Source organism: Ictidomys tridecemlineatus, chromosome 1, assembly GCF_052094955.1.
Source record: "Ictidomys tridecemlineatus isolate mIctTri1 chromosome 1, mIctTri1.hap1, whole genome shotgun sequence".
NCBI classification, from domain to species: Eukaryota; Metazoa; Chordata; class Mammalia; order Rodentia; family Sciuridae; genus Ictidomys; species Ictidomys tridecemlineatus.
In genome coordinates this window covers 248,305,969-248,329,187 of record NC_135477.1, presented here as the reverse complement: position 1 = coordinate 248,329,187, position 23,219 = coordinate 248,305,969, and the positions used below count along the sequence as shown (strand labels likewise).

Genomic DNA, 23,219 nt, shown 5'->3' with positions numbered 1-23,219 from the left:
GCCTCCTCTGTGCTTCCTTCTTCTGACGATGGCTTCCCTCTGGGCACTTAGGCTTCCTTGGCCTGGGTGGAAAGATGTTTTCTAGGTTCTCCTAGTCCTGAAAGTGGGGCTTTCTCAGCAACCAGAGATCAGACCTAACTTCCAGAGGACTCTTGAACAATGACCCAAGGGGTGTAAAATTGCCAGGAATGTTTATAGCTGTTGACCTCCAGTAGGGTCTTAGTGGCCATTAAACTGGATCATCAACTGAATCCAGAGGACATCTGAGTAGGTATTATTAATTTCACGTAAAATCAAAATGGTGGTGTGTTCTTCCACTCAGTCCTTTAATACTTGCTTATTAGGTCACCAAGGTTTAGTCTATATAGCATGCTGTTTCACAATTGCCCTTAGTGGGTTTTTTTTTTTAACTTTTAAGTTATCTTCTACATTATTTTTTCATCCTTTCTACAGCGCCTAGAAACACTGGTAATGATTTTGATGTATTTCTTAATGTTCTTTCAGTCACCGTGTCTCTCTCTGTAAAAGTTCCATCCAGCTGTCAGAGATGGCAGTGTAATTACAGTAATTCCATAATTCTGCTCTTTAGAGCTTCGCAGACAGTGGGAGGAGGTGATGGAGCAAATGTGCTTCTGCCCATGGTACTAGTTCTCACACCCTCTTTGAGGAATCAAAAACCCACGCCTTCTTTGAGAAATCAGAAAATAAAATTTCTGAGAATGGCTATTTTCTGATTGCAGAAGACATAGTAATCGTTTTACATTCCATGTGAATGAGTTGGTGAGGGGATGGATGTATTTTAGTACCTGCAGGATCATAAAAATGATTGTTACCTTTCCATCTGTACTTTAGCTGTCATTTTGTAATGATTATACAGGGATCTCCTAAAAATAACAATTTCAAACAATTCTGGGTTAGTAAATGGGGTCTTTTATTACCACCACCACCATTCCCCACCCTCTGCTTTTAGGAGATTAGGTTGAACCAAGTATGTGAAGTTCTTGTGTTTGTACGTCATGTGTGGTCATATGTGGGCGATTTCATATGATTTTATTACATTTCTCTCTGATCCAATGGAAGGAAAAAATAATCTTTGGGTTTTTAAATACAGTAATTATTCTTTTTCTGTAACATACAAGGCCAGAAGCTCCAGTGCTGAGCCATATTTAATAAATTCAAATAACTTACTTATTATAGTGTAATAGTCATTTTAAATGAAAACAAATCCCCTTCTATCTATCCTGAAACACTTGCTCCAGCACTTTCCTTAGGAGCCTTTTTGTAGGAGGCCTAAGAAAACAAGGTGAATTCAGCCTGTCTGTTTGATGTTTGTTTTCATCTCTGCAGCATAACGAATAGACTTTGTGAAAACTGAAACCACAACTTCAAAACAGAGCTAGAAATAACACAGTTTTCTCTTCTGTTCACTCTATTAATCCAGCAAATAGATCGCGAAGCTCTTCCATCTGACCTTGTAACAAAGATGTTAGCCTATGCAACATTCCTCATTTATAACAACAAAGCTGTCACACGTTGTACCTTAGGAAAAGATATAAACTTCATAATTCTAACTACTCACTTAATGAATGCTTATTAATTTCAGGTACAAAGGTGATGACTTAAAGGCCTTTGTGTAATTAATGGCAATCAGTTTTATATATATTGGTATTTTTTCTTTGTTTGGAGTGTTAAGGTTTCAAAAGAGAAGTATGAACAGCTTCATGAATGGTCTTTACACTTTTATGAGATGAGAAACTCAGTGTGGTTAATAGCTAAGAACAGAACTTGTTTTTCTTATTTGAAGTTAACTCATTTCTTCTGGAAATAGAAAGTAGACCAGGGGAGAGGAAAGGGTCCACCCAGTGCTCACAGCCAGGGTCAGCGGTGGGTGTTCTGACCCTGGGCCTCTTCCACCTAGCTTTCTCTGTCTCTTCCTTATTTCCTCCCATCATAGCTGAAACTCTATAACTTTTTCTTTTTGTAGGTAAAGCCCCAAGTTTTTTTTTTTTTTTAACATTTTTTGTTGTAGTTGGACACCATACCTTTATTTTATTTATTTATTTTTATGTGGTTCTGAGGATCGAACCCAGCGCCTTGCATGTGCTAGGTGAGCACTCTACTGCTGAGCCCAGCCCCAGCCCCTAAAGCCCCAAGTTTTGATCAGTCTCATTTGTCCACTTTAGTTTTTCATTTCTCCTCTTATATTTTTGCAAATAAAACTTTGATTGAAGCTGAAAATTAGTTTACCTAAGCATACAGTAAAAAGACCTGCCATGTGTCAGTCACTGCATGGTGGGGCTAGAGTTGAACAGCAGGATGGGAGACTTACATTCTAATGATAAGGCAGTGCCTTACACTGTGACAGGTGAACTCGGGGATGTTGAGGCACAAAGGCTGAAGAATCAGAACAGATGCACTGGTAGCTGGATGGAGTCTTCAAGGTCCCCTATTGTGATTTAAATTGCTGGATCATGTGGGGATGGCTAGAGAGGGGACAAGGTCCCTGTCATAAGAAATCATTTAAATGGTAAATACCTGTAAGGCTGTGCCACTACCTGCCAGTGGGCCAACAGCCCTTATTTTAATGAAGGTAATGCGATAAAAAAAACAGGGATTTGTGAGAATGCTGTGAGAACACCCGAGAGAGTTCCCTAATCCCATCTTGCTGATGAGGTGGGACAGAGCTCTGTGAACACTTCTTGGAAGAGTTATGATTTGATACATAAAGGATAAGGTGGTGTGCACCAGATGGGAAGAGAGTGGGATCTGAAGACACAGTGTGAAGCCACATGCTACGTACAATCCATTCACAGGTCCTGGAATGGTAATGGAGGTAAGGATAGGGGTGAGAGCAAGTCCTCAGAGGCCTGGTATGCTAGGCAGAGGTGCTTGGAAGTGACCCTGAAGTGTGTTGAGGAACCACGACAAGACTTAAAGCAGTACATCAACACAATCAGATGCTCACTGTCGAGACATTATTTTATTTTCATAGCTGTGGACTGGACAGGTTCAAGAGGAATAAGGGTAAACATGGGATGACCAGTATGGAGCTTATTACAATCTTTATTCTTTGGTTTTTCTTCTGCAGTGCTGAGGATCTCTCCCAGGGCCTTGCATTTGTTAAGAAAGTGCTCTGCCACTGAGCTATACCCTCAGCTGTATTACAACTTGTTAGGGAGAAATTGTGAGGACAGGGAAAGGTCAGTTTCAAGAAGTATTGGGAAAGCTGGAGTTCTTAGCAATTGAATGACTAGCTGGATGTGGATAAGAGGGAGAGGCGAAAGACAAGGGAGTTCCTAATGTGGATCTTGGGGGCGGAGGTTGGCCATTCATTGAACCAGGGAGTTTGACAGGTGAGCCTTGATAAAGATTGCTAATTTAGTTTGGATCATACTGAGCAAGGCAGATAGTAATTCATTAAATCAATTTTTATTTTTTACTCACATAGAACTAAAATGAATATCCCCCGTATAGGCAGCAGGCCTCTTCTGGGTGGTAATTTGGCATTGTGCTCCCTCCTTGGAAGCTCCTCCATTTTCAAGCTTGTAGTTTAGAAGATGGAAAATTATGGAGGATTGTTCTTGCAAGGTTTTACGGTCTAGCCCAGGAAGTATCACCCATCACTTTGTTCTACTTTCCCTTGGCCAACATTAATTCACGTGACCAACTCTAACTTCAAGAAGTCTGGAAAGTCTACCATTGCCACAGCGTGACTTCTGGACACTGAAGTCTGAAACTCAGAGGGAAGACTTGAGCTGGAAGTGTGCTTTTAGAAGGTGTGAGAGACAGAGGAAGTCTATCCTGAGGGTAGATGAAGGCCTCGTGGAGAACAAATAGAGAGAACAGTAGGCCAAGGAGAGAACTCTTAATTTGGCCAACAGACAAATGTGATTTGGAAAAAAGGTACTTAGGAGGAGCCTAAAAGCCTCAAGAGAGGTGGGAGGAACCAGGCAGGATGATGCCTTGGAAGCCCCTCTGTGGTCAGGTTCAGGGAGTAGGTGGAATGCACTGTAAAATGTAGTGATCAGTTCAGGAATATGGCGAACTCTCTAGGTGTCTACTGACTCAGGCAATTAACTCTATTACAGGGGCAATTTACGGTACTTCTCATTTTGAAGGGAATCACTGCAGAAACCAGATTTCGGCTCTCTCTGAAATGAAATGTCAGGTTTCTATTTCATTCTGTTTTTTTGATGTGGTTTTTAAAAAACTCATATTATGATGTATAACTGATATTTATTATATGCAATTTTGTTAACTTACCTAGAAATAGAGAGCAAACATTTTTCTAGTTCCACATTAGTTGGTTTATGCGATCCATTTATTCACCCAGGATGTACAGTTAATCTGTGAAAGGAAAATCACTTTTTGTTTGTTTGCCTTGAAAACGAACAAAAAAGAGAATAGTCTGATGTAACTTTGTAACAACTTTGCTAAACTAAGGCAAATCGAGAATCAATTATTTTCCCTAAGGAAGTTATAAACAGTTTCTGTGTGTTTAAACAAATGGTATTATTATCCTTAGTTTGCCTCACTCCTGTTCTTTAGCTAGGAGCATATTATGAGGAACTTTTCTTTCCTAGAGCATTTTTTTAAACAATGGGTAAGACAGAAATAAAGAGGTTTATATTTGGGTTGAGGTGGGAACTTAATGTTCTGGTATTTAATGTTGAGCAACAAGCTCTAGTTTTATTAATAAATCACTCCATGGCTCTCTTTGCCTTTTACTTCCAATCGATTCACATTTTCTACTGTGGCACATAACATTAATTTTAAAATGCTTTAAAATTGTTTTTTTATATATTATGAATTGTTTCTCACTTAAGACCAGAATATTAAGAGGTAACAAATCTGGAAGTGAGCCTTTGCTACTGGTGTCCTAATGAAAAAGGTGGCAGCAAGAGTAATTTTCATTGTGTTTTATATTTTATTTTAAATAACATTGCACAGTTCTTTTCCAATGTCTTCATTTTGCCTTTTGGTAAAATCCTTAAAATAAAGGTCATGTTGAAACCTTGAGTTACTATTTCTTTGCGAATCTAATTTAATATTTGTACTTTGATATGTTGGGGTTTTTAATATTATTGCCTTCACAGTGTTACTTTCTTTAAAATTCTGGCATTTGCAAATAGGATCAAAGTAGGTGAGACATACAGAGAATATGGAGTTTAATTTAGATCTGTTTTCTACAGAAAAGGTAGAAATCATATTCATCTTTGTTTTTCTTTTCGTTCTTGTTGTACTGAAGATTGAACCCAGGAGTGCTCTACTCTTGAGGTACATCCCCATCCCTTTTTGAATTTGAGTCAGGATCACTCAGTTGCTGAGACTGGCCTTGACCTTGCAATTCTTCTGCCTCAACCTCCCAAGTAGCTGGCATTATATGTACCATCGCCCTGGCTTCAGATTCATCTGTTATTTCTAATTCCTGTTTTGGAATCTGGTCTGTATAGACCTTGACTAAATATTTGTGAATTGAAGATAATACTTGAATCAGTATCTTCTTAAGAAAGTTATGTGACTGAGTCATACCAGAGTGTGCTGCATCTCTGGCTCATTTTTATTGCAGTATTTTCTTCATACTTGATATCAGGGTCAATCCTTAACTGAAAGAGATGAGCTGGCTATGGGTTTAGCATCCAGCAATCATCTCCTCATCATGCAAGCCAGGAGACATTTCAGAACTAGAGTTGCACCATTGAAGAAATGTATGTTTGCTGATGAGATTTTAAAGAAAGCCACACTTTGTGTCACCCTGGCCCAGTGCTTCAATCATGCTCAGAACTCTTCTTCATTACAGGCCTATTTTTCTCCAAGTATCATTTTTCCTCTCGTGGTTTATTTAAAGGTATATTTCTAGCTCCAAAAATCTCACTGTTTTATCAGCTTCTGGTTGTGTATGTGGAATAGGATGTTGAATTGGGGGGAGGAAGATGAGAAAGGGGGTGGGGTCTATATCTTTTTCAGTTTTTTAATTTTGACTTCTCAAAATCCCTTCCATTCATTCCTTTACTCAATCATTTGCTGAACAAGTATATTGTGCCACTATAAATGTCAAGTGGTACACTGGACATTTGGATTGCAGTACCTAGGACCATATCTGGTATAGTCATTTCCTTTGTGAAGTAGTGTACACACCCGCTGTTTTAATCAGCTTTTTCGCTGCTGTGACTAAAAGACCTGACAAGAACAATCTTAAGGAGGAAAAGCTTATTTGGGGGGGGGGCTCATAGTTTTAAAGGTCTCAATTCATAGAAGACCAGTTTTATTCCTTGGGACTTGAGGTGAAGCAAAACAACATGGCGGAAGAGGCGGAAGAAGGTGGTGGAGGGAAGTGGCTTACATGATGGTCAGAAAGCAGAGACAAACTCCATTCGCCAAATACAAAATATATTTCCCAAAGGCATGCCCCCAACGACCTACCTCCTCCATATATACCCTGTTTGCCTTCAGTGACCACCCAGTTAATCCCTATCAGGGGATTAATTCACTGATTGAGTTAAGGCTCTGATAACCCAATCACCTGCTTAAGAACCTGGCTCAGGCCCCTTTCTGCCATGCAGCTGTAACAGTTAGCTCTAATTCCACACAGAATTCTCCCCTCTTCATTTAACTCATTTGGGCACCACATCATTGTATTAGTTATACTAGCTGCTGTAATAAATAAGGCTTCCAATTTCTGTGGCTTCACACTCTACACATGTATTTTTCATTGGTATTGAATAGTGCAGTGTGGTTCTGAATAAATGGTAATTGAAAGACCCAGGATAAGGGAAGCTCAATCATCATCCAGTCACCTTGGATGTCAGTGTCCAAATTACAGAGGTGAAAGAGGAGGAGAAAATGCATATAAGAGATTTTATGGGCCAGAGCCTGGAAATCATAACTATTACCTCCTTTTCCTCCATTGTCTATAACTCAGGCACATGGTCAGTCCCACCTCTAACTGCAGTAGAGAGCTGGGAAATGCAAGTGGCTGGGTCCCAAAAGAATGCCTGGTAAGCTGAGTTTGAGGGATAATGATGAGTATGCCTTACATAACTGTGTTTTTCTGCCAGTGTAGATAGAATGACTTGTCTTCTTTTAGTAACTGACTGTTTCAGAAATCCTTTGGGAATTGAAATGGAGGCAAATGTTTTCTTTTTTTCTTTATTTCTTTTTCAATGCAATGAACATGTTAAAAGAGTAGGAAAACCAAATATTTGATGGTTTTACTGTTTATTTGCTAGAAATGCATTCTCTTGGGAGATACTGCTCTTCTCCTTTGCAGAATTGCTCTTCTCATCTGGCAAACTAGTTTGGTGAAATCCCTGAGCCTCTTCCTTCCATTGCTGCTTCTCAGGCACAGTTAACAATTTCATGCTCAGGGTCCTGCTAGAACTCGGACATTCCTGTGTATTCATTCATCCATTCATCCATCCAGAGAGATGGAGAGAGAACATTTGAAATCACTGCAATAGGATTAAATACAAGGACATATGGAAAAGGTGCTTAGCTCTTACCTTGATGGTGAGGGAGAAGAAGGCAATGCTGTTTATGGAGCAAGAAAGTTTGGTTCAGATCTCCTATTACTCAAGGATGCTTATTTTTCCCCCAGATAATGAGCTTTTCAAAGAAAAGAATCCTCTTTTGATGGTCTTTAATACATTGCCAGACTTATGCTAGATGCTCACTAAGATGAATTTTCCAAATGAGGATGTAAGTGAATACCTTGATAAACTTAACTATGCACTTTTCCCTACATTATTCTGTGGAGTGCTCAACCCAGCTGTGTTATAACAGATACTCTTCTTTCTGGTTTATAAGCAGTGAACTTGGATTCAAGGAGATTTGATGTTTTGCCAGTGGCACATAGTAGGCTAACAGAATAGATCTCAAGGTGTTCTGTACCCAATCTTGTTCATTTTTCACTCTTGGAAACAAACTAATTTACATATCAAAATAGGGCTTTGAGATTGACAGTGTGTGCTTTGGGGTTTGAATCATCCAACCACTGGAATCTCTTGGAGTGATGTAGGCTGTTCGTTTACATTGAGTCAAGCAAGAATATTCTTTTTACCAGAAATAAAGAGATGGTTCTTCACCATGTTTTATAAGTGTGTTACATTCCTCCTAGAACAGATTTTTTTGTACCTAGTAGGTACTCTATAAATATTTCTTAACTAATTGACAGTGATTTAAAATGTGTACATCAGATTTATCTAAATTGGACAAGCTTTCTGTTAGAAGCTGTCATAAATTCTACCTATGTAATCATTGTGTCATGGGAGATAAAATTTGCCTGTGGTGTATTTTAATCAAGGGATTTTTTTTTTTTTTTTAAAGCACACTAGCTTGTTTTTGTCATCTTTGCTGCTGCTTCTGTCTTCTAGCACTCACCTGCTTAGAATCCACTCAGGACACTGGGAGCATGGGCCGTCTGGATGCTCCTACTATCACAGGTTGAAACATGTTATAATAAAGTTGCTTACATGTCTTCCAGTGCTCTAAACTATCAAACTTTAGCATAGGGATTTATGACCGACACTGGTCACTTCCATGTCTGACTTATCCATATTTCATACCATCAAGAAATATAATGTCCTGATGCTCAGTTTATTAAAGTTGCAGCTGATGGAGAATGGAGATATTGTTTGTAGAAGTTTAAAATTACAGATTTTCACACAGATACTCTGCTTCAGTTCAAACTTACATGTCTGAAACGACCCTACACACCTCCCTCCCAGCTAACGATTGCCTGCTGCCGCCCATCTCATCCAGCGGCCGGCTCTGAATCATAAAGCATGTGACTCTTTGCTCTTTTCCTTTGGACCACTCATCTAATGTTGCATTGGCATCTAAAATGTCTCTGAAATCATGAAATTCGAGACCCTGTTTTAAATTCAAGTGTTGAGTGCCTTTCCTAATCTCCTTAGAGCTCTCAAATTAGGGGAAAACAGCTGAGAGACAGATCTGAGTGTTTACTGTCAAATCAGTTGGAGGATTTAGGTTAAAAAATAAATAAAATTTTAAGGAAATTTCAATGTTAGAAGATATTTCTCTTCAATATACTTGAGTAAGAATTTATTTCATCATCTCTGGAAGCATTTGCTTTTTTCAAAACTCTGTAACCAGGAGACGGGATAGACAGTGAGAATTTTTCAGAGTATGTGGTATATAGAAGGTGGCTAATAAATGTATGATGAATGACAGAATGGACAGACAAAAATAGGATTCTGAACTCGGCTTCTATTTTCTGTTTTTGCTTACTAGGAATATTTTTTTCCAGTTTGTTTTATTTTTCCAAGAGCAAGATACATGACAAGTGTTAGATCCACGTTTCACATTAATTTTTACTACAGAAACACCATTAGTGCCTCAGTCTACTGGCTAATGTCATTTTAATCCATAGGATATCCAAGAGTACTTTTGAAAGTGTCTATAATGAAGGACTTAGTGGTATCAGTGTTTAAAAAGAAACAAGTGAATGTCAGGAGTATTCAAATTTTAATCTGATACTTTTTTCCAGAATTCTAGAAAATGTCTTAAAATTTTTCTTATCCGCTGATTGTCTTATTACTAATAACGCATCAACAAAATTGTGTTAACCATGCTTAATAAAAGTAGCATTGTAATATGTACACTAAACTTTGTCCTTCAACCATAGAATAATAGGCTAACAAAATGTTAGATGGTGAAGTTTCATGTGCTAAGCCAGGAGACTCAATGAGTGTTTCATTATTCTAGTGACTTCTTCTCGCAATTAATTTTGATCTCCTACCTATGACAGAAGTGAAAGATATAGAGTTACTTATTTTCTGTCTCTGTTTTGCAGGGAAAGATGGTGAAAGGAATGGGAGGTGCTATGGATTTAGTGTCCAGTGCCAAAACCAAAGTGGTGGTCACAATGGAGCATTCTGCAAAGGTACCGTGTACTCTGCTTTCCTAATTCTGCTTCTGGAAATTCACAGTACACCAAAATGTGGTACCCAAGGTCCCTGACTGGTTTATGTTGTTTTGCTCAGTTTATTCAATGTAATAGCATTATAATTTGGAGAGAAAGATGACAATAAAAGTAGTTATTTATTGCTATTTGGCTAAATGGTTGTTTAACTTTGAGTGAAGCCAAATCTAGGGGTGTTCTTCAAATAATTGCCTTTCATACACATTGAAAGGACAAGTTTTAATGTCTTCAAAGGCAGTAAAAAAATATTGGGGCAGATGTATTGATTCTGGTTCTAAGATGATTATAGTTGTTGCTCACTGTGTGCAAAATGAGAAGCACAACAGACTGTAGGTTTTAATAGCAGTTGTTTTCAGATGGACAATATGACCTCTTAACAGATCTGCAAGATGTCATTTCCAGAAGGTGTCAGAAAATGGTGGACATGGTGATAGCAAGTGTTCTCATTCTGGAAAGTATTTTACTTTAATAAATTATGGTTATATATGGATTGCCAATATGTGCTAAGCACAGCTAGGCTTTGTCAGCGACCAAGACTGGGCAAAAATCACTGATGTCATGGAAGCTCGTTTTCAACCTTCTTTCTCTTCTTTCATCCTATAATAATCAGAGCTACACTTTATTGACCTTTTCACTGTGTGTCAACAGTACAGTTAGCATTCTGCAAGTGTTTGTGTATACAAACCCATGACCACAGAGTGGTTAAATCACTTGCCTGAGGTCATGTAAAAGTGGATTGAGATTAGACCTGGGTGAGGCTCCAAAGCCTATCTTTCTAACCTTGGAGCTGTCCTGTCATTAATTACAACTTTCTTCCTTGTTCTCAAATCAATGTCTTTGAACCAGCTAACTTAATCACTTTCCTGACCTTCACCACTAACTTCTGCTGATTTCATTATAGCTGATATTGGGTGGTACCATCTTCATTTTCTATGTCTCGTGTTTATTGTCCTCTATTTATTTATCGTCATCTTTAAGTTTTAAAATCTGGTTCTCGCTGAGAGACCTGCCAATCTGAGTGGACACTGTAGTACATTTGTCCTGTTTTTATTTAGTGAGGCAGCATTGCGTAAGATCATGGAGCTGGAAGATTCACACTTCATTTGGCTCCCCTGGGGGAATTCAGTTACAAAACGATGCATGCTTTGAGATGGTTTTGTTGGGAAAACTGCAATGAATATGAATTATCATAAATTGTTTAGTAAACAGTGGGAATGAGCAGTGGTGCATAAATGTGGAACAATAAAAATGGAGCCAACGCAGGTGACTTCTGAGAGGTGCCTTGCAGAAGCATCCAAAGTACTTAATTTCAGAGGTGAAAGGATGCCAAGCTTGCAAATCAAATCTATATCTTTTCTGGAACATAATGTCTATTTGGAGAAAACTCTTTCCAACTTCTCTTTTGTTGTTACTTTTAGTGTTGAAGCATAAGCACTGAAGTCTGACTGACTTTGGATTATTTTTGTGCATTCGTTTTCAAAACATTAAGCCTGTGTTTAGCACATTTTCTCTTTGTCTTTTTCTCTTTCCCTCTCACTCCCACTAAGTCTTTTCTTTCTCCTCGGCTAGAATTTCTGAAAGTGGAAAATAAATGGTACCTCATACTTTGAGCCAGAAATCCCTTATTAAAGCTTTCTCCAGAAGTAAGATAAATATTTTTACCTTTTCTTCCTTCTTCTTCTCTCGGAGGGGAAATTAGCCCTGAGTTTTAGAGTAGAATTGGAGTTTGGTATTTTTCCCTAGATACTTTCATTTGAACAAAGCAATAAAAAATGTACTTGTGGTTAAAAGAATTGTAATGGTTTGTGCACACATAATAGTTAGGTAACCTTGAAAACTAACCAACAGTGTCGCTTCTGACCACCCTCAAAATTTTACCTATGTACCTACCTGTTCTGTTGCTGTTCAGTATTATCTGCCTGAACGTATGGACACTGGCCCAGCTCTAGGCTACAAGGGGACTGTGCCACATCTTTCCTGCATCTGTTACTTGGCTATAGGTTGGAATGGAGGCAGAGAGGAGGCTCCTCACTCTTGGTAACCTTTCCAGTTAATGACCAGTTCACAGCCGAAGGGAATGATGCCTAGTGTTTCGTAAGACATGAGAGTGAAAAATTTGCAATGAAGGTTTAAAACCTGAGAAAAGAAATATTATATTCTTGGGCCAACAATTTTTTTTTTCCCTGTGAGTGGGTGGACCTGTCCACCAGTTTTTTTAGGTGTAGCTTTCTTTTCATTCTTTTCCCTCATCTGTAGAATTACAGGTGCAGATTATTTATAAATACATCATTGCCTGACCTTTAAAAGCATGCTTTTTTGTAGTGGTTCTAATAAGAGAAAGGAAATTCTTTCCTTGGAAGCCTTTGCAACCAGCTCTTTTCATTAGGGTAGGGACCAACAACTTCTAGAACCCCCAAACCTGGCTGCCTACTGGTGCTGCTTTCAATTGACCCCTGCCTTCAGATGACCTTTCAGATGTGTGACTCTCAGATGCATGACAAGGGCAGGCATCAAACTGGCCATGTAACATAATTCTCACTGAGGCTGAGAGATGAGGGTTCCAGGCAAAATTGTGAAGTAGTCAGGTTTTTTATTTCTTTTTCTTTTTTAATGCTCCCTTTTTAAAAAAAAGGGAGCATTAAAAAAAAAGGGAGCATTTTTTTTTTTTTTCCCATCTCTTCGTACGTCCCATCTTCTTCCCTCTAAAACTGGGAGGGAAAGGAAGGGCAGAAAGGAGTGATAGCCCTGGTCCCTTGTGTGGGGTGCTGGGCAGGGGCTACACAAGCTTAGTCTCAGTTTCCCAGTGACCCTCTGAAGCATTCATTATTCAGGACTATCAGGATATAGACGGCTCAGAAGCTTGTCCAGGTAAGGGACAGGGCTAGGACTTTGATTCAGTCTGGTCCTGCCTGTGATCATCATGCTGAACTGTGCCACCTCTTTACAAAACTGACTCTGCACCAGCAGCTCCCAGGTCTGTTCTTTTCAGAAAGCTTCAGGTTTTAGGATTACTCCTTTCTTTGCCCTTGCTTTCTTGGGCTGAATTCCTTCTTGCTTTGGTGAGATAGATATTAGTAAAATGCTTAAAGGAACACAATCCGAGAATACAGTTGTGCCCTTAGTACCTACCTTTCTCTCTTCCATTCTTATAATCTTGCAAGTTTTACCAGGGCATATAGTAGCCCGGGGACAAACTCCCCTGCATATAGATACATTCATGCCACCAGGCTTGATTCCATGGGATTTGAACATTTCTGATGTCTAATTTCGGAGTCATGTCCTTTAAATACAAAACCAATGACTTTTAGACTTCCTTAGTCCTTGTTCTATCCATCTGATAAAGGGCTTAAATAGAGCAGCAGCCTTGGGCTCCAAGTTGTAAGCCATGTGCAGAGGGCTGCAAAGCTGCCCCCCACCCCAGCTGGGGTCCATTGGTGCCCTGTCCTTTTTTATAGCCTCCTGCCAGGACTCCTCAGAACTCCATCCTCGGCCCCCTTGTCTTCTTACCACTTACACCTTTCCTAGGTGCCATCTACTATTTTTGGAGCAACTGTTATTTTTCACTGAGTGGCTCCATAATCTTTTTTTTTTTTTCCCACATCAGAATTCTCTTGATGAGATCTAGAACTATATTTCTAACTACCTATCAGACAGCTCTGCTGGGTTGATTCAGAACCGCCTCAGCTCCTAACACATTCCCATGTGTATCCATCCTTTCACCCAATTATGTTCTTCCTCTTTTTGCCCAATAGAGAAGTGGTGGTTTCCCAGTCCCTGTCTGAAGACACCCATGCCGCCTTTTGATCTTTAGCCCCTCCCTTCACTGAGCACAGTTAACATGGCCTTAATGGAGCCAACAAGTATTTACTGAGCACCACTGTACACAAAGCACTGTCCTACCTTGGGCTTCTCACAGACAGATCCCACCCCAAGAACCCTGATTTCTAAGTCTCTGTGAAAAATTTGTTACAACACCTGTCTGATGCCTGCATTTAGATAGATGGTATGAATGACCAAAGGGATATTTTTGTTGCTTTGTCTTGAAATTTGATAGAATTTCCTTATATGAATGTATTGATTCATTGAGGACCTACTATATGCTGGTAATATTGTGGGGTCTGAGGATATAAAAGCTGGTGACATGTGGTCCTTTCTCTAGGCAGCTCAGAGTCCCCTGGAGAAAGAGTCATAGAAAAGAAGAATTAACATCTAGGAAAGAAGGGTGCAAAGCAATGAAGAGTTTCCAGTGGGACGTGTGGAGCACTTCCAGGCAGGGCTGAAAGGTGGGGGCAGAGTTTGAGAGGGAGAGCGGGGTTGCAGGGGATGGAGAACTAGACACAGGGCAGTGTCTTACTATTTCCCTTCCAAAGACGGACAAACTGAATTCCACAGGGATTAAATATTCTGATAAAAGTGCAGCAGAAAATGAAGACCCAAACCAAACCAAACGTGTGCTTCCTACCTCTGGGTCTCAATTTTCTTTTACTAAAGTTTTCTGGCAAATATCATCAGCATGAACAACATAGAACAAGGGTTTTGTTCTCAGATTTGAGTATTGGAAATGTATTCCTAAGAGTATAACTTCCAGAGCACAATAGCAAAGAAACGGTCACACTTGTCATTTACTGTAAACAAGAGAATCTTGGCCACCTATTTTTGAGAACATATAAATAAGGCCTGCATTTCTAAAACAGGTTTAGATTTTATTTTTATTACAGTAGGAGGTCTGGATTCTCAAGGGATAAAAGAATCATAATTATATTGTTAAGAAGGCGGGAGTAAATCTTAGGGAATGATTTTCTGATTTAGTTTAATCAGTGTCTAGTAGCACAGGTCTCTTAAAGAAATCTTGAAGACCATTTTCTCTTTTATTTTCTGTGAAGAACAATCATAAAAATTTATTCAAGTTTATTCATTATATTTTTTCAGACCACATATATTACTAAAAATAAAAAAGAGAAAGTTTTATTGTTTTAATCCTTTCTTGGGAATCATTCCTGAGATAATTGTCAGCTACACTGAAAAGTATCCCAAGGTAAATAAAGTATTCCTTGACTAGGAATAGAAATTCCTAATTAATATAGTTTCAACTGGTTTAATTTATTTTCATTCCTCAAAGCTTATTACTCTTTTGTAGTTTGTTAGTCAATATAGTAGCTAGGATCCATTTGGGGGAAAAAAAATTGACTATTAAAAAAAAATAGCCTGGCAGGATAAGGGTGTGTGGCTCAGTGATAGAGCATGTACAAGGCCCTGGGTTCAATTTCTAGTACCACCAAAAAATGAAAGTAAAAAATCAAAATTATTACATAATTTTACCTTTTAATTGCTCTTGTGATCAAATGCCTTCTCCCCCCCCCCAAACATTATTCTGTGGAATGAAAAGGTGTAACACAAACAGCCAGAGGGCTCTTACACTTGTCTTCCAGAATTCAGTTAAGCTCATAACTTAAAATTCCATAACTTTGCGTTTATGTGCATGAGTACTCACATTTTTTAAAAAAAAATGGAAAGAAAAATAATGCTAAGTGAAGCTTTCGTAGGTGGCTTACCAATGCATGATTGGAAGGGGAAAGTGATTTCTTGTCACCTCTGCCTTCTGGACATTAGAGACCCCAGGATGCAACCTTTACAGAGAAGATAAAGGCTCAGCTGCTATAGTGATTTTTGTGTCATAGTGAAGAAAAAGGGCCTTCTATTCTAAGACCTCAAAACCCTGAAGACTATTTTCAGGGAAATGGCTTGCTGTATCCATTGTCTCATTTGGCTAGTTTTTCCCTTGTGAATTCCCAGTAACCACAAACGGTTATTGCATGAGCGATAAAGATCATTTGTAACTGCAAATGTTCTCTCAGTTAGCTGAACCTCTCCACCGAAGTCCCCAGTGGATTGCCAGAATCTCTACTGAGTAGGTGCTGTATAAAGGCCAAAAATATCCCATGAGGATGAACTCAGTATGAGTCATTTCATTCTGTCCTTTTATTCTGTTTACCTTGATTTTCTTTATTTAGCAAATTCCATTTCTCTCTTCTGGTTACCAGTCAGTCATCATAGTGAGGTGACAGTCATGGATTTTTCTAATACAATATTTCCTGATATTTTATATTTGCGGGTACGTTCATTTGATTTGAGCATTAAGATTAGGGGAGAGAGTCTGGAGTTGTGGCTCAGTGGTAGAGCATTGCCTTGCACATATGAATCACTGGGTTTGCGCCTCAGCACCACATAAAAATAAATAAATAAAATAAAGGTATTGGGTCCATGTACAACTAAAAAAAGTATTTAAAAAAAATCAGTGGAGTGAAGGAAGAGGCCCAGGAACAGGGACTGTCAGCCTTCTCTTGTGATGTTTTGGCGAGTCCTAATAGAGGCCTTTCCTTGGCTTCCATGTGTAGGCGAAGTTTCAGCAGGTTCAGCCCTTGTAGCCTCTCTTTTTAGCAGATTATGGCAAACCTTGAAGACTAAAAAGGAACAGGTGTAAGAGGTAGGATAATTCATTCTGTTTTCATCTGCCCTTTTAAATTTGCATATTGCCTGTTTCAGTCCTGGATTATCTTTTCTTCTTCCCTTGATCATGACTTCATCTGTCTCCCTAAAGCCTTGTGAGCCTCTTCACATGCTTCTCTCAGCCATGCTCCTCCTGGAGATGCTGGGAATGGACAAGTACTCATCTAAAAACTAGAAAGCAGCCTCTAGTGCTCCGGAGGCATGTAGTCCTGCGGTATTTCATAGCTCTAACTCTGTAGGAGTTCCTTGAATTAGAAATGTAATGTTCAGACGGAATTTATTGATCGCTGTGTTGCCAGAGCTCTACTGATGGCTGCAGATACAAAGATGAATGGTCTCAGCGTTCCGGGAGCTCTAGAACTATTGCAGGGTGGTTGTACGCCAACAGTCTCAACACGGGTAGTGGGAGAAGGAGGCACAGAAGCACCCAAGAGGGAGGGATGCTCTAGACCAGAGATGCCCTTGGGACACTGGTGTGCAGGCAGCAGATAGGAGATATTGGAGAAGATTCTTCACAGAAGATAATACCTGAGCCAAGTCCTGAAGATAGATAGGAAGTTGGTACCATTTGAATCTAGGGTGATGGGACGTGAGGTGGTCATGTTCCAGGTTATCAGTGAGCATTAACAAGGGCTTAGTTCTTTTAGGAACAACTGATTTCTAGAATTTGTGTCTTCTGTGCAGTTGATTATTAAGACTTTCCTAAAGATGGTTCCTGAAAGACAAAAATATATTGCAGCCACATGTAGGAAGTACCTAACACAGATGATGAGTGTGAAATGAGTTTTTATATAAAGCAGCATCTTAAACAAAGCTTATATACTTGCCTCAGGTCAATGAACCATTAACATCAAATGCAAAAATCATTCTGTTATACAAAAGAGAGCTTGCTCTCTGGGATCAAGTTCTCTGTGATAGCATTGGACCTTGTTATGATAGCAAGGGGATTTATCATCACTTAACCAGGGTTGTACGTTACTGTAGAATGTAGGTCTAGGATTTCATACAGACATCTAAAGAATTAAAATGCTGTCAGTACAAGTCTTACATGAGGCCTCTAACCATTGAAGGGGAAAGAAAGAAACCAGGGAAGCAGAAGGAAGAAATGGATTTAAGTGTTCATCAAGGTTGTGATGAAGTCGACGAACAATAGCAGGCTGAAATGAGGAACCCTCATAACAGTCGTTTGCCACTCCTCTGCCTTTTCTGACATCTCTCCTACAGGAAGGCAAGAAAAATGAGGAAAGATAAAGATGGACAAGACCCCACAACCCTGGATTTTGCTATATAGATTCCAGAACATTCCATTTGATTTCTACAGTGATTGCATAGGAGGATGAGGCACTTCAAGAGAACACTTCAGTGCAGAGAATGGCTTTCTGGCTTTCTAATGGCAAAGTTTAGGTCCTTGGGTTCCTCACATAGTGTTCTTTGTTGCCACACTCTACTGCCTGTCTTTATTAGGGTTTATTTTTAAACGCTATAAGCTCAGCAATTGTTCCTTCTTTGTGAATCACTAATATATGCAGCTGCCACACCACCCTGGAAGGCTCAGCCCCACGAAGTTAGAGCAGCGTGCTAAAGTGGGAGTCAGCCGTATTTTGTCTTCATAGCTAATCTGTTGTTGAATATTGCAATTGTGACATTTTAAAATCTTTCTGCATCTCATTTTCTCTCTTCCCTTGATCTCTGCTATGTCTTGGAGCTAAATGTGAATGGAATCATCTGGCTACATTGTTCTAACTAGGAGATTATATTTGACGCCATTTTCCTAGGCAAGCTTTACAGTTTGCCTCCAAATATGAATCATGTTTTAGTTAGTTTTGTGGGTCTCGGGAGTTGTGCTTAGGCCATTTTCTGTGTAATTCTATGTCAGATTACTTCACAAAGGACCTAGAATTCCCTGGGTAGGTATGGAAATGTTAAATATAAAGTATATGAACCATACCACCTAACATTTATTGAGTACTTGCTAATTACCAGACAGTTGAATTTCACTTAATTCTATCAATAACTATGTGAAAAAAGGTGGATGAGGAAGCATGGGCACAGGGATCTTGCACAGATAGTGTGGAAAAGGGTCAGGTCCTTTGGCTCTAGCACATACTTCTTACCACTGTGCCATTTTGTTTATGCAGAAAATGATCTATAAAAGGTCTCTATCATAGGACATAGTTGATGCTATCAGTCGAAAAGCATGATTTTTCCTAAAATGAAATTGGTTGTTCATTAAAATCCAAGTGGCTGCTTTCACATCAGATGTGTGTGAAGAAAGGGTACTGTAGACCTTGCTCACATAATGAGAACAATATTAAGAGTTCCCTGCAGAAAATGTTCTTCAGAGGCCTACAGATTGTTCACCCTGTTTGAAGTCAAGCTTGGAATTCATTGTGACGTGCCTTATTGGAACTATATTAAACGTAAGAAGACCTGACAACTGTAGAAGTTTGAATATTCATCATTAATATCATCTGTTCAATTTAGCTTCCATGATATGTGCCAGATTTGAAATCTCAAAAGGAAAATAGATAATTAGAAATGAACTGAAAGTAAAGTTCTCTTTCTATATCTCTAAATTTTCTTGTATGATGTCTGTGTATTTCATATGTATTTAGCACTAGTTTTGAATGAATTAAGATAATAGAGTTTGTCCATTTTTAAAAGTCCATCCAAGATGTCCAGTAGACTTCTCTTTCCTTTGCTATTCATTCATTCATTTTTTCACTCCAAACCTATTGAATACCTTCTATGCCTCACACTGAGTAAGTACACCAAAACCTTTAAATTAATGCCGTTTCAGAGTTAACTGGTTACCTCAAGAAGTAAAATCTTAATTTAACACAGTTATCAGAAATTCATTGCCTCTGATCATATACTTGGTCTCATGCAAGTTCCGGGGGAGATATAAACTAGGTAGCAGGTAAGTATTCCAGTGGGTTAAAAATGAGATGGCTAAAGACAATGGTGACATGGTATGTGGTGTGCTTATATCTAGAAGGGAGCAGTAGAAGCATTTGCCATTTTTAAGAGAAGATCCAGAGTGTGACCAGTTAGACTTCAGTCTCAAGGGAAGTAGCAATTTAGGTTCCTGGTGCTTGATACTTAAAAAGGAGTTTAATCACAATCAGAAGAAAATTATCTGAAAGTCAGAAAGCTGGTTTCCACTCTCAATCCTGCTTTTTGTTTTATGTGTGAAGAAAGGGTACTGTGGCTAATTGAAAGTTGGAAAATATGCATTTAGACCAGCTCACATTCAGTAATGAGCAAACAGAAGCTCAGACAGACTCCAGGAAGAGCAAAGAGCTGTGTAAAAAAGTAACTATAATCATAATATGCTACACCACGTGGCCCAGCAGTGATCAGTTTTATATGGTCATAGGTCAGAATGATGTAAATTTTGACTATGGAGTTAACTACAAATTGTGACATGTTCAGATGGGAGAATTGAAAATGATGGAGGGGACAGTAGGGGGTGGGAGTAGCATTTGTAAGAGAATTAAGTCCTTTTCTACCATGGTAAGAAAGCAGTGGGTAATGTTTAAAATTGATTAGCCAAGGACTGGGGATGTTGTTCAGTGATAGAGCACTTGTCTAGCATGTACAAAACTCCAGGTTCAATCCTTAGCACCACATAATAGTAAAAATAAATAAATAAAATTAATTAGTCAAGACACAAATAGCGAGGTAAACATAATTTTAAATGTGGATCTAAGAAGAAAATGTATAGAAATATAGAGGAAATGAGGGGAAAAGAGAAGAAAAGAAAAAGGAATGGATTTCTGTTGGGTAGAAAGACAAGATACTGCTATTTTCTGGGTATGTATTGCATTTTAATGAATGAAATTAAATGTATTATTTTTAAAAGGGACCTTAGCTTTTATGTTCTATGTGTGCTTTCAATACTTGGCAGATAGCTGCTCACATGTTTTCCTAGAGACCATTCCCTGAAAGGAAAAAATAAGCTGGATATTAGAAGTGAGATTGCACATCAGAAGACCCAAGGCCCAAGAGTCCAAATTTGTGGCAGGGTTTTTTTTTTCCCCAAAGAAATCATGTATGCCTTTGACTGTTCATGTAGCACCGTCCCTAAATTATTTTAGGGACAGATGCTGCTTCCAGAAAGGAAGTCAAATCTTACCTGTGTAAAAATTTTAAGATAGCCTGTGCCTAGGGGACAGTCTTTCTGATAGTTCCTGTATGTCTCATGGTCACATCAGTTCTAAATGAGAATTTCTCCCTAACTTCTTGTTCTGATGTTTCTTTCTTGCTTGCTTTCTTTTAAACAGGGAAATGTCCACAAAATCATGGAGAAATGTACGTTGCCCCTGACTGGCAAAGAGTGTGTCAACCGCATCATTACAGAGAAGGTAGGGAGCCTTGGTCCTTTTTATTCCCTCCAATATCCGCCACAGCCTTTTTTATTTAGAAGCATTTTTAGAATTCTTTATTACCTCCTGAAAGTGTATGACATCAGTAGTCATAGGATTAATTGAGTCTGTGGGTAAAATGAATAGCAAAATTCATCAATTTAATGTTTCCAATTGTAAAATTTTTCATGGGCAACTCTCTGGAAATAGATACACACAAAATCGAACTGCTATCCTTGGTCACTGAGAGTATATCATCAGAGGAGTTTTATTGATCCCTACATTTTGACTATTAAGATGTCAAGCTGGATGATATATGCAGAGTTAAGGGCACATTCATGACTCCTACTTTACTGCCTTGCCTTCCCGGTTTGGTACTTCCTAGTGCAAATTGTTGGGTTTCATTTTATGAAGCTCAGTCAAAATTGAGTTTTAATCGTTTGGGTGCACATTACAGTATAGACCCTACACTGAGCCAAGAACTATATTTGTTCCTTGAGTGCTTTCTGCCTCTCTTATAGGGGGACTTCAAAACACACCAGCTATTTCAGTGCCTCTCTAGAATTTTCTTCTTAAATGGAAAACGTTGGCCATTGGTACAACCTAGAGATGCTCAGATCAGAGAAGCATTGCAGTCATCTTTCTGTTCCAGATTTGAGTTTCAGGTGTTGAGATGTTGGAATTCCCATAAGTCAACTGGAAAGGAGGCACTTTCTTGATTCAGTATTTTTTATATCAGTATCGGGAATTGAATACTGGGGTGCTCTAGCACTGAGATACATCCCCAACCCTTTTTATTTAGAGACGGGCTCATGCTTGAACTTGTGATTCTCCTACATCAACCTCCCGAGTAGCTGAGATTATTGGTATGCACCACAGCTCACAGCCCAGAATTATTCTTCATAATAGAATAATTCATGGTCATTTTTAGGCTTTAGTCTTCATTTTTTATCAAGTTTTTATTTATAGCTTATAGAACTAAGTGGAAATCTTCCTAAATATTTTTAAAGTAAGTTTCCCTCTTTTTAAAAATAATAGATGGTTGGCTCTCTAATATATCATGGGAAATAATTAAGGGTTGATAAAGATGCTAAAATTTTTTAAAGCAATGAGTCAATTTGCTGTAAGTTTAATCTCCCTGATTACTGAAACCTTATATTCACTATGCCTAAATCTGTCTAAATCAGCTCTGTGCTTGCTCTTAATAACATAATCCAGAAGTCCTTTTTTTTTATTTGTTCCATTTTTATAAACTTACAGTTTTTCATAATTCAAGTAAATAATTTTGAATAGGACTCTAGACACATTTTCTCTAAAGGGGAATGTCCATTAAAAAAAAGGTCATTTTAGATGAAGTAAGTTAACGGAATATGTGGACATTGGTAAATTACCAATGCACATTTCTGCTAAAAAATAGTTCTTTTTAAGGAGCATTTTAAAAATGTGCAAACAAAAGGAATATTTGCTAAAATATTTCCTCTTAAGTGTAAACTACCTTTTTCAATATAATGTCTCAGGTTATTAAGCAAAGAGGGAAGGCAAGCATCTCCGGTCCTGGGATGTTTTGCTTCTAGGGGAAAATATCAATCACCTGCAGATAGTAATCATTTTAGAGTTTGGGTTCACACAGAAATGATGAGTTAAGCTGCTTAGGAGTAAGAACATGGCTGTACCGTGCCCTTGCTGTGTCTCTGGCCTGGTACTTTGAGTGTGTTTTCTTATTGTATCTGACTGTATCACAGTCTTGGGGAGTGTGTTTTTCGTGATACATGCCTATAGATGCAAAGACAGGTTCACCAAGAGGTGCTCAGCTGTCGTGCAGCAGAGCTGTAATTCTCATCCAGCTCTAAAAGCAACATTCTTTCCTATACATGTTTGTGTGTCCTGATATTAGCCTTCTAGCCAGGAGCGTTAAAAATGACAGTTCAGAGTTGGACTCGGAAAAAAGAAGAAAACAAAGATTCTCAGCCTGCAAATAATGTTTGAATTAATTAAGTCCAGAGTAGAAGAAAGATCTGGGAAGCGTAACATTCAAGTCTGAGAAAGAGGAAGCTAACCGTGAGAACTCAAAGAGGGAACAGTGCCTAACGTACTGAAGGAGCACTGCAGAAGTAGGGGGAAAAGTCACAGGGAAGCGGTTCTTGTGCTTAGTGCTTCCCATCAGTAGACAGGAATGCTGAGGTGGAAGGTCATATTGAATGCCTTCCTTTCCACTAAGGTTAGGCTGTGGCAATTGTCACTACCAGCACCTGGAACTTTAGACCAGAATGTAGCAACTAAATGTTCAAGGTGACGTTGGTGTCTCATGCTTGCACTGAGCATGGTGTCTCATTCTTGCACTGAGCATAGCATCTTCATTTGATTTGCATCAGATTTGCATACCGGAGGAGATTTTCATACTC

At 38.8% G+C, this 23,219-nt stretch overlaps 1 protein-coding gene across 1 annotated transcript in view; it reads left to right on the top strand.

The window, feature by feature from the left end:
• The window catches only part of Oxct1 (3-oxoacid CoA-transferase 1), a 131,528-nt gene that overhangs the window by 95,217 nt on the left and 13,092 nt on the right, over positions 1-23,219 (top strand). The window contains exons 14-15 of the mRNA XM_005325615.5: positions 9,815-9,904; positions 20,737-20,817. Of these exons, the coding sequence (XP_005325672.1) occupies positions 9,815-9,904; positions 20,737-20,817 (171 nt within the window). The remainder of the gene's footprint in view (positions 1-9,814; positions 9,905-20,736; positions 20,818-23,219) is intronic.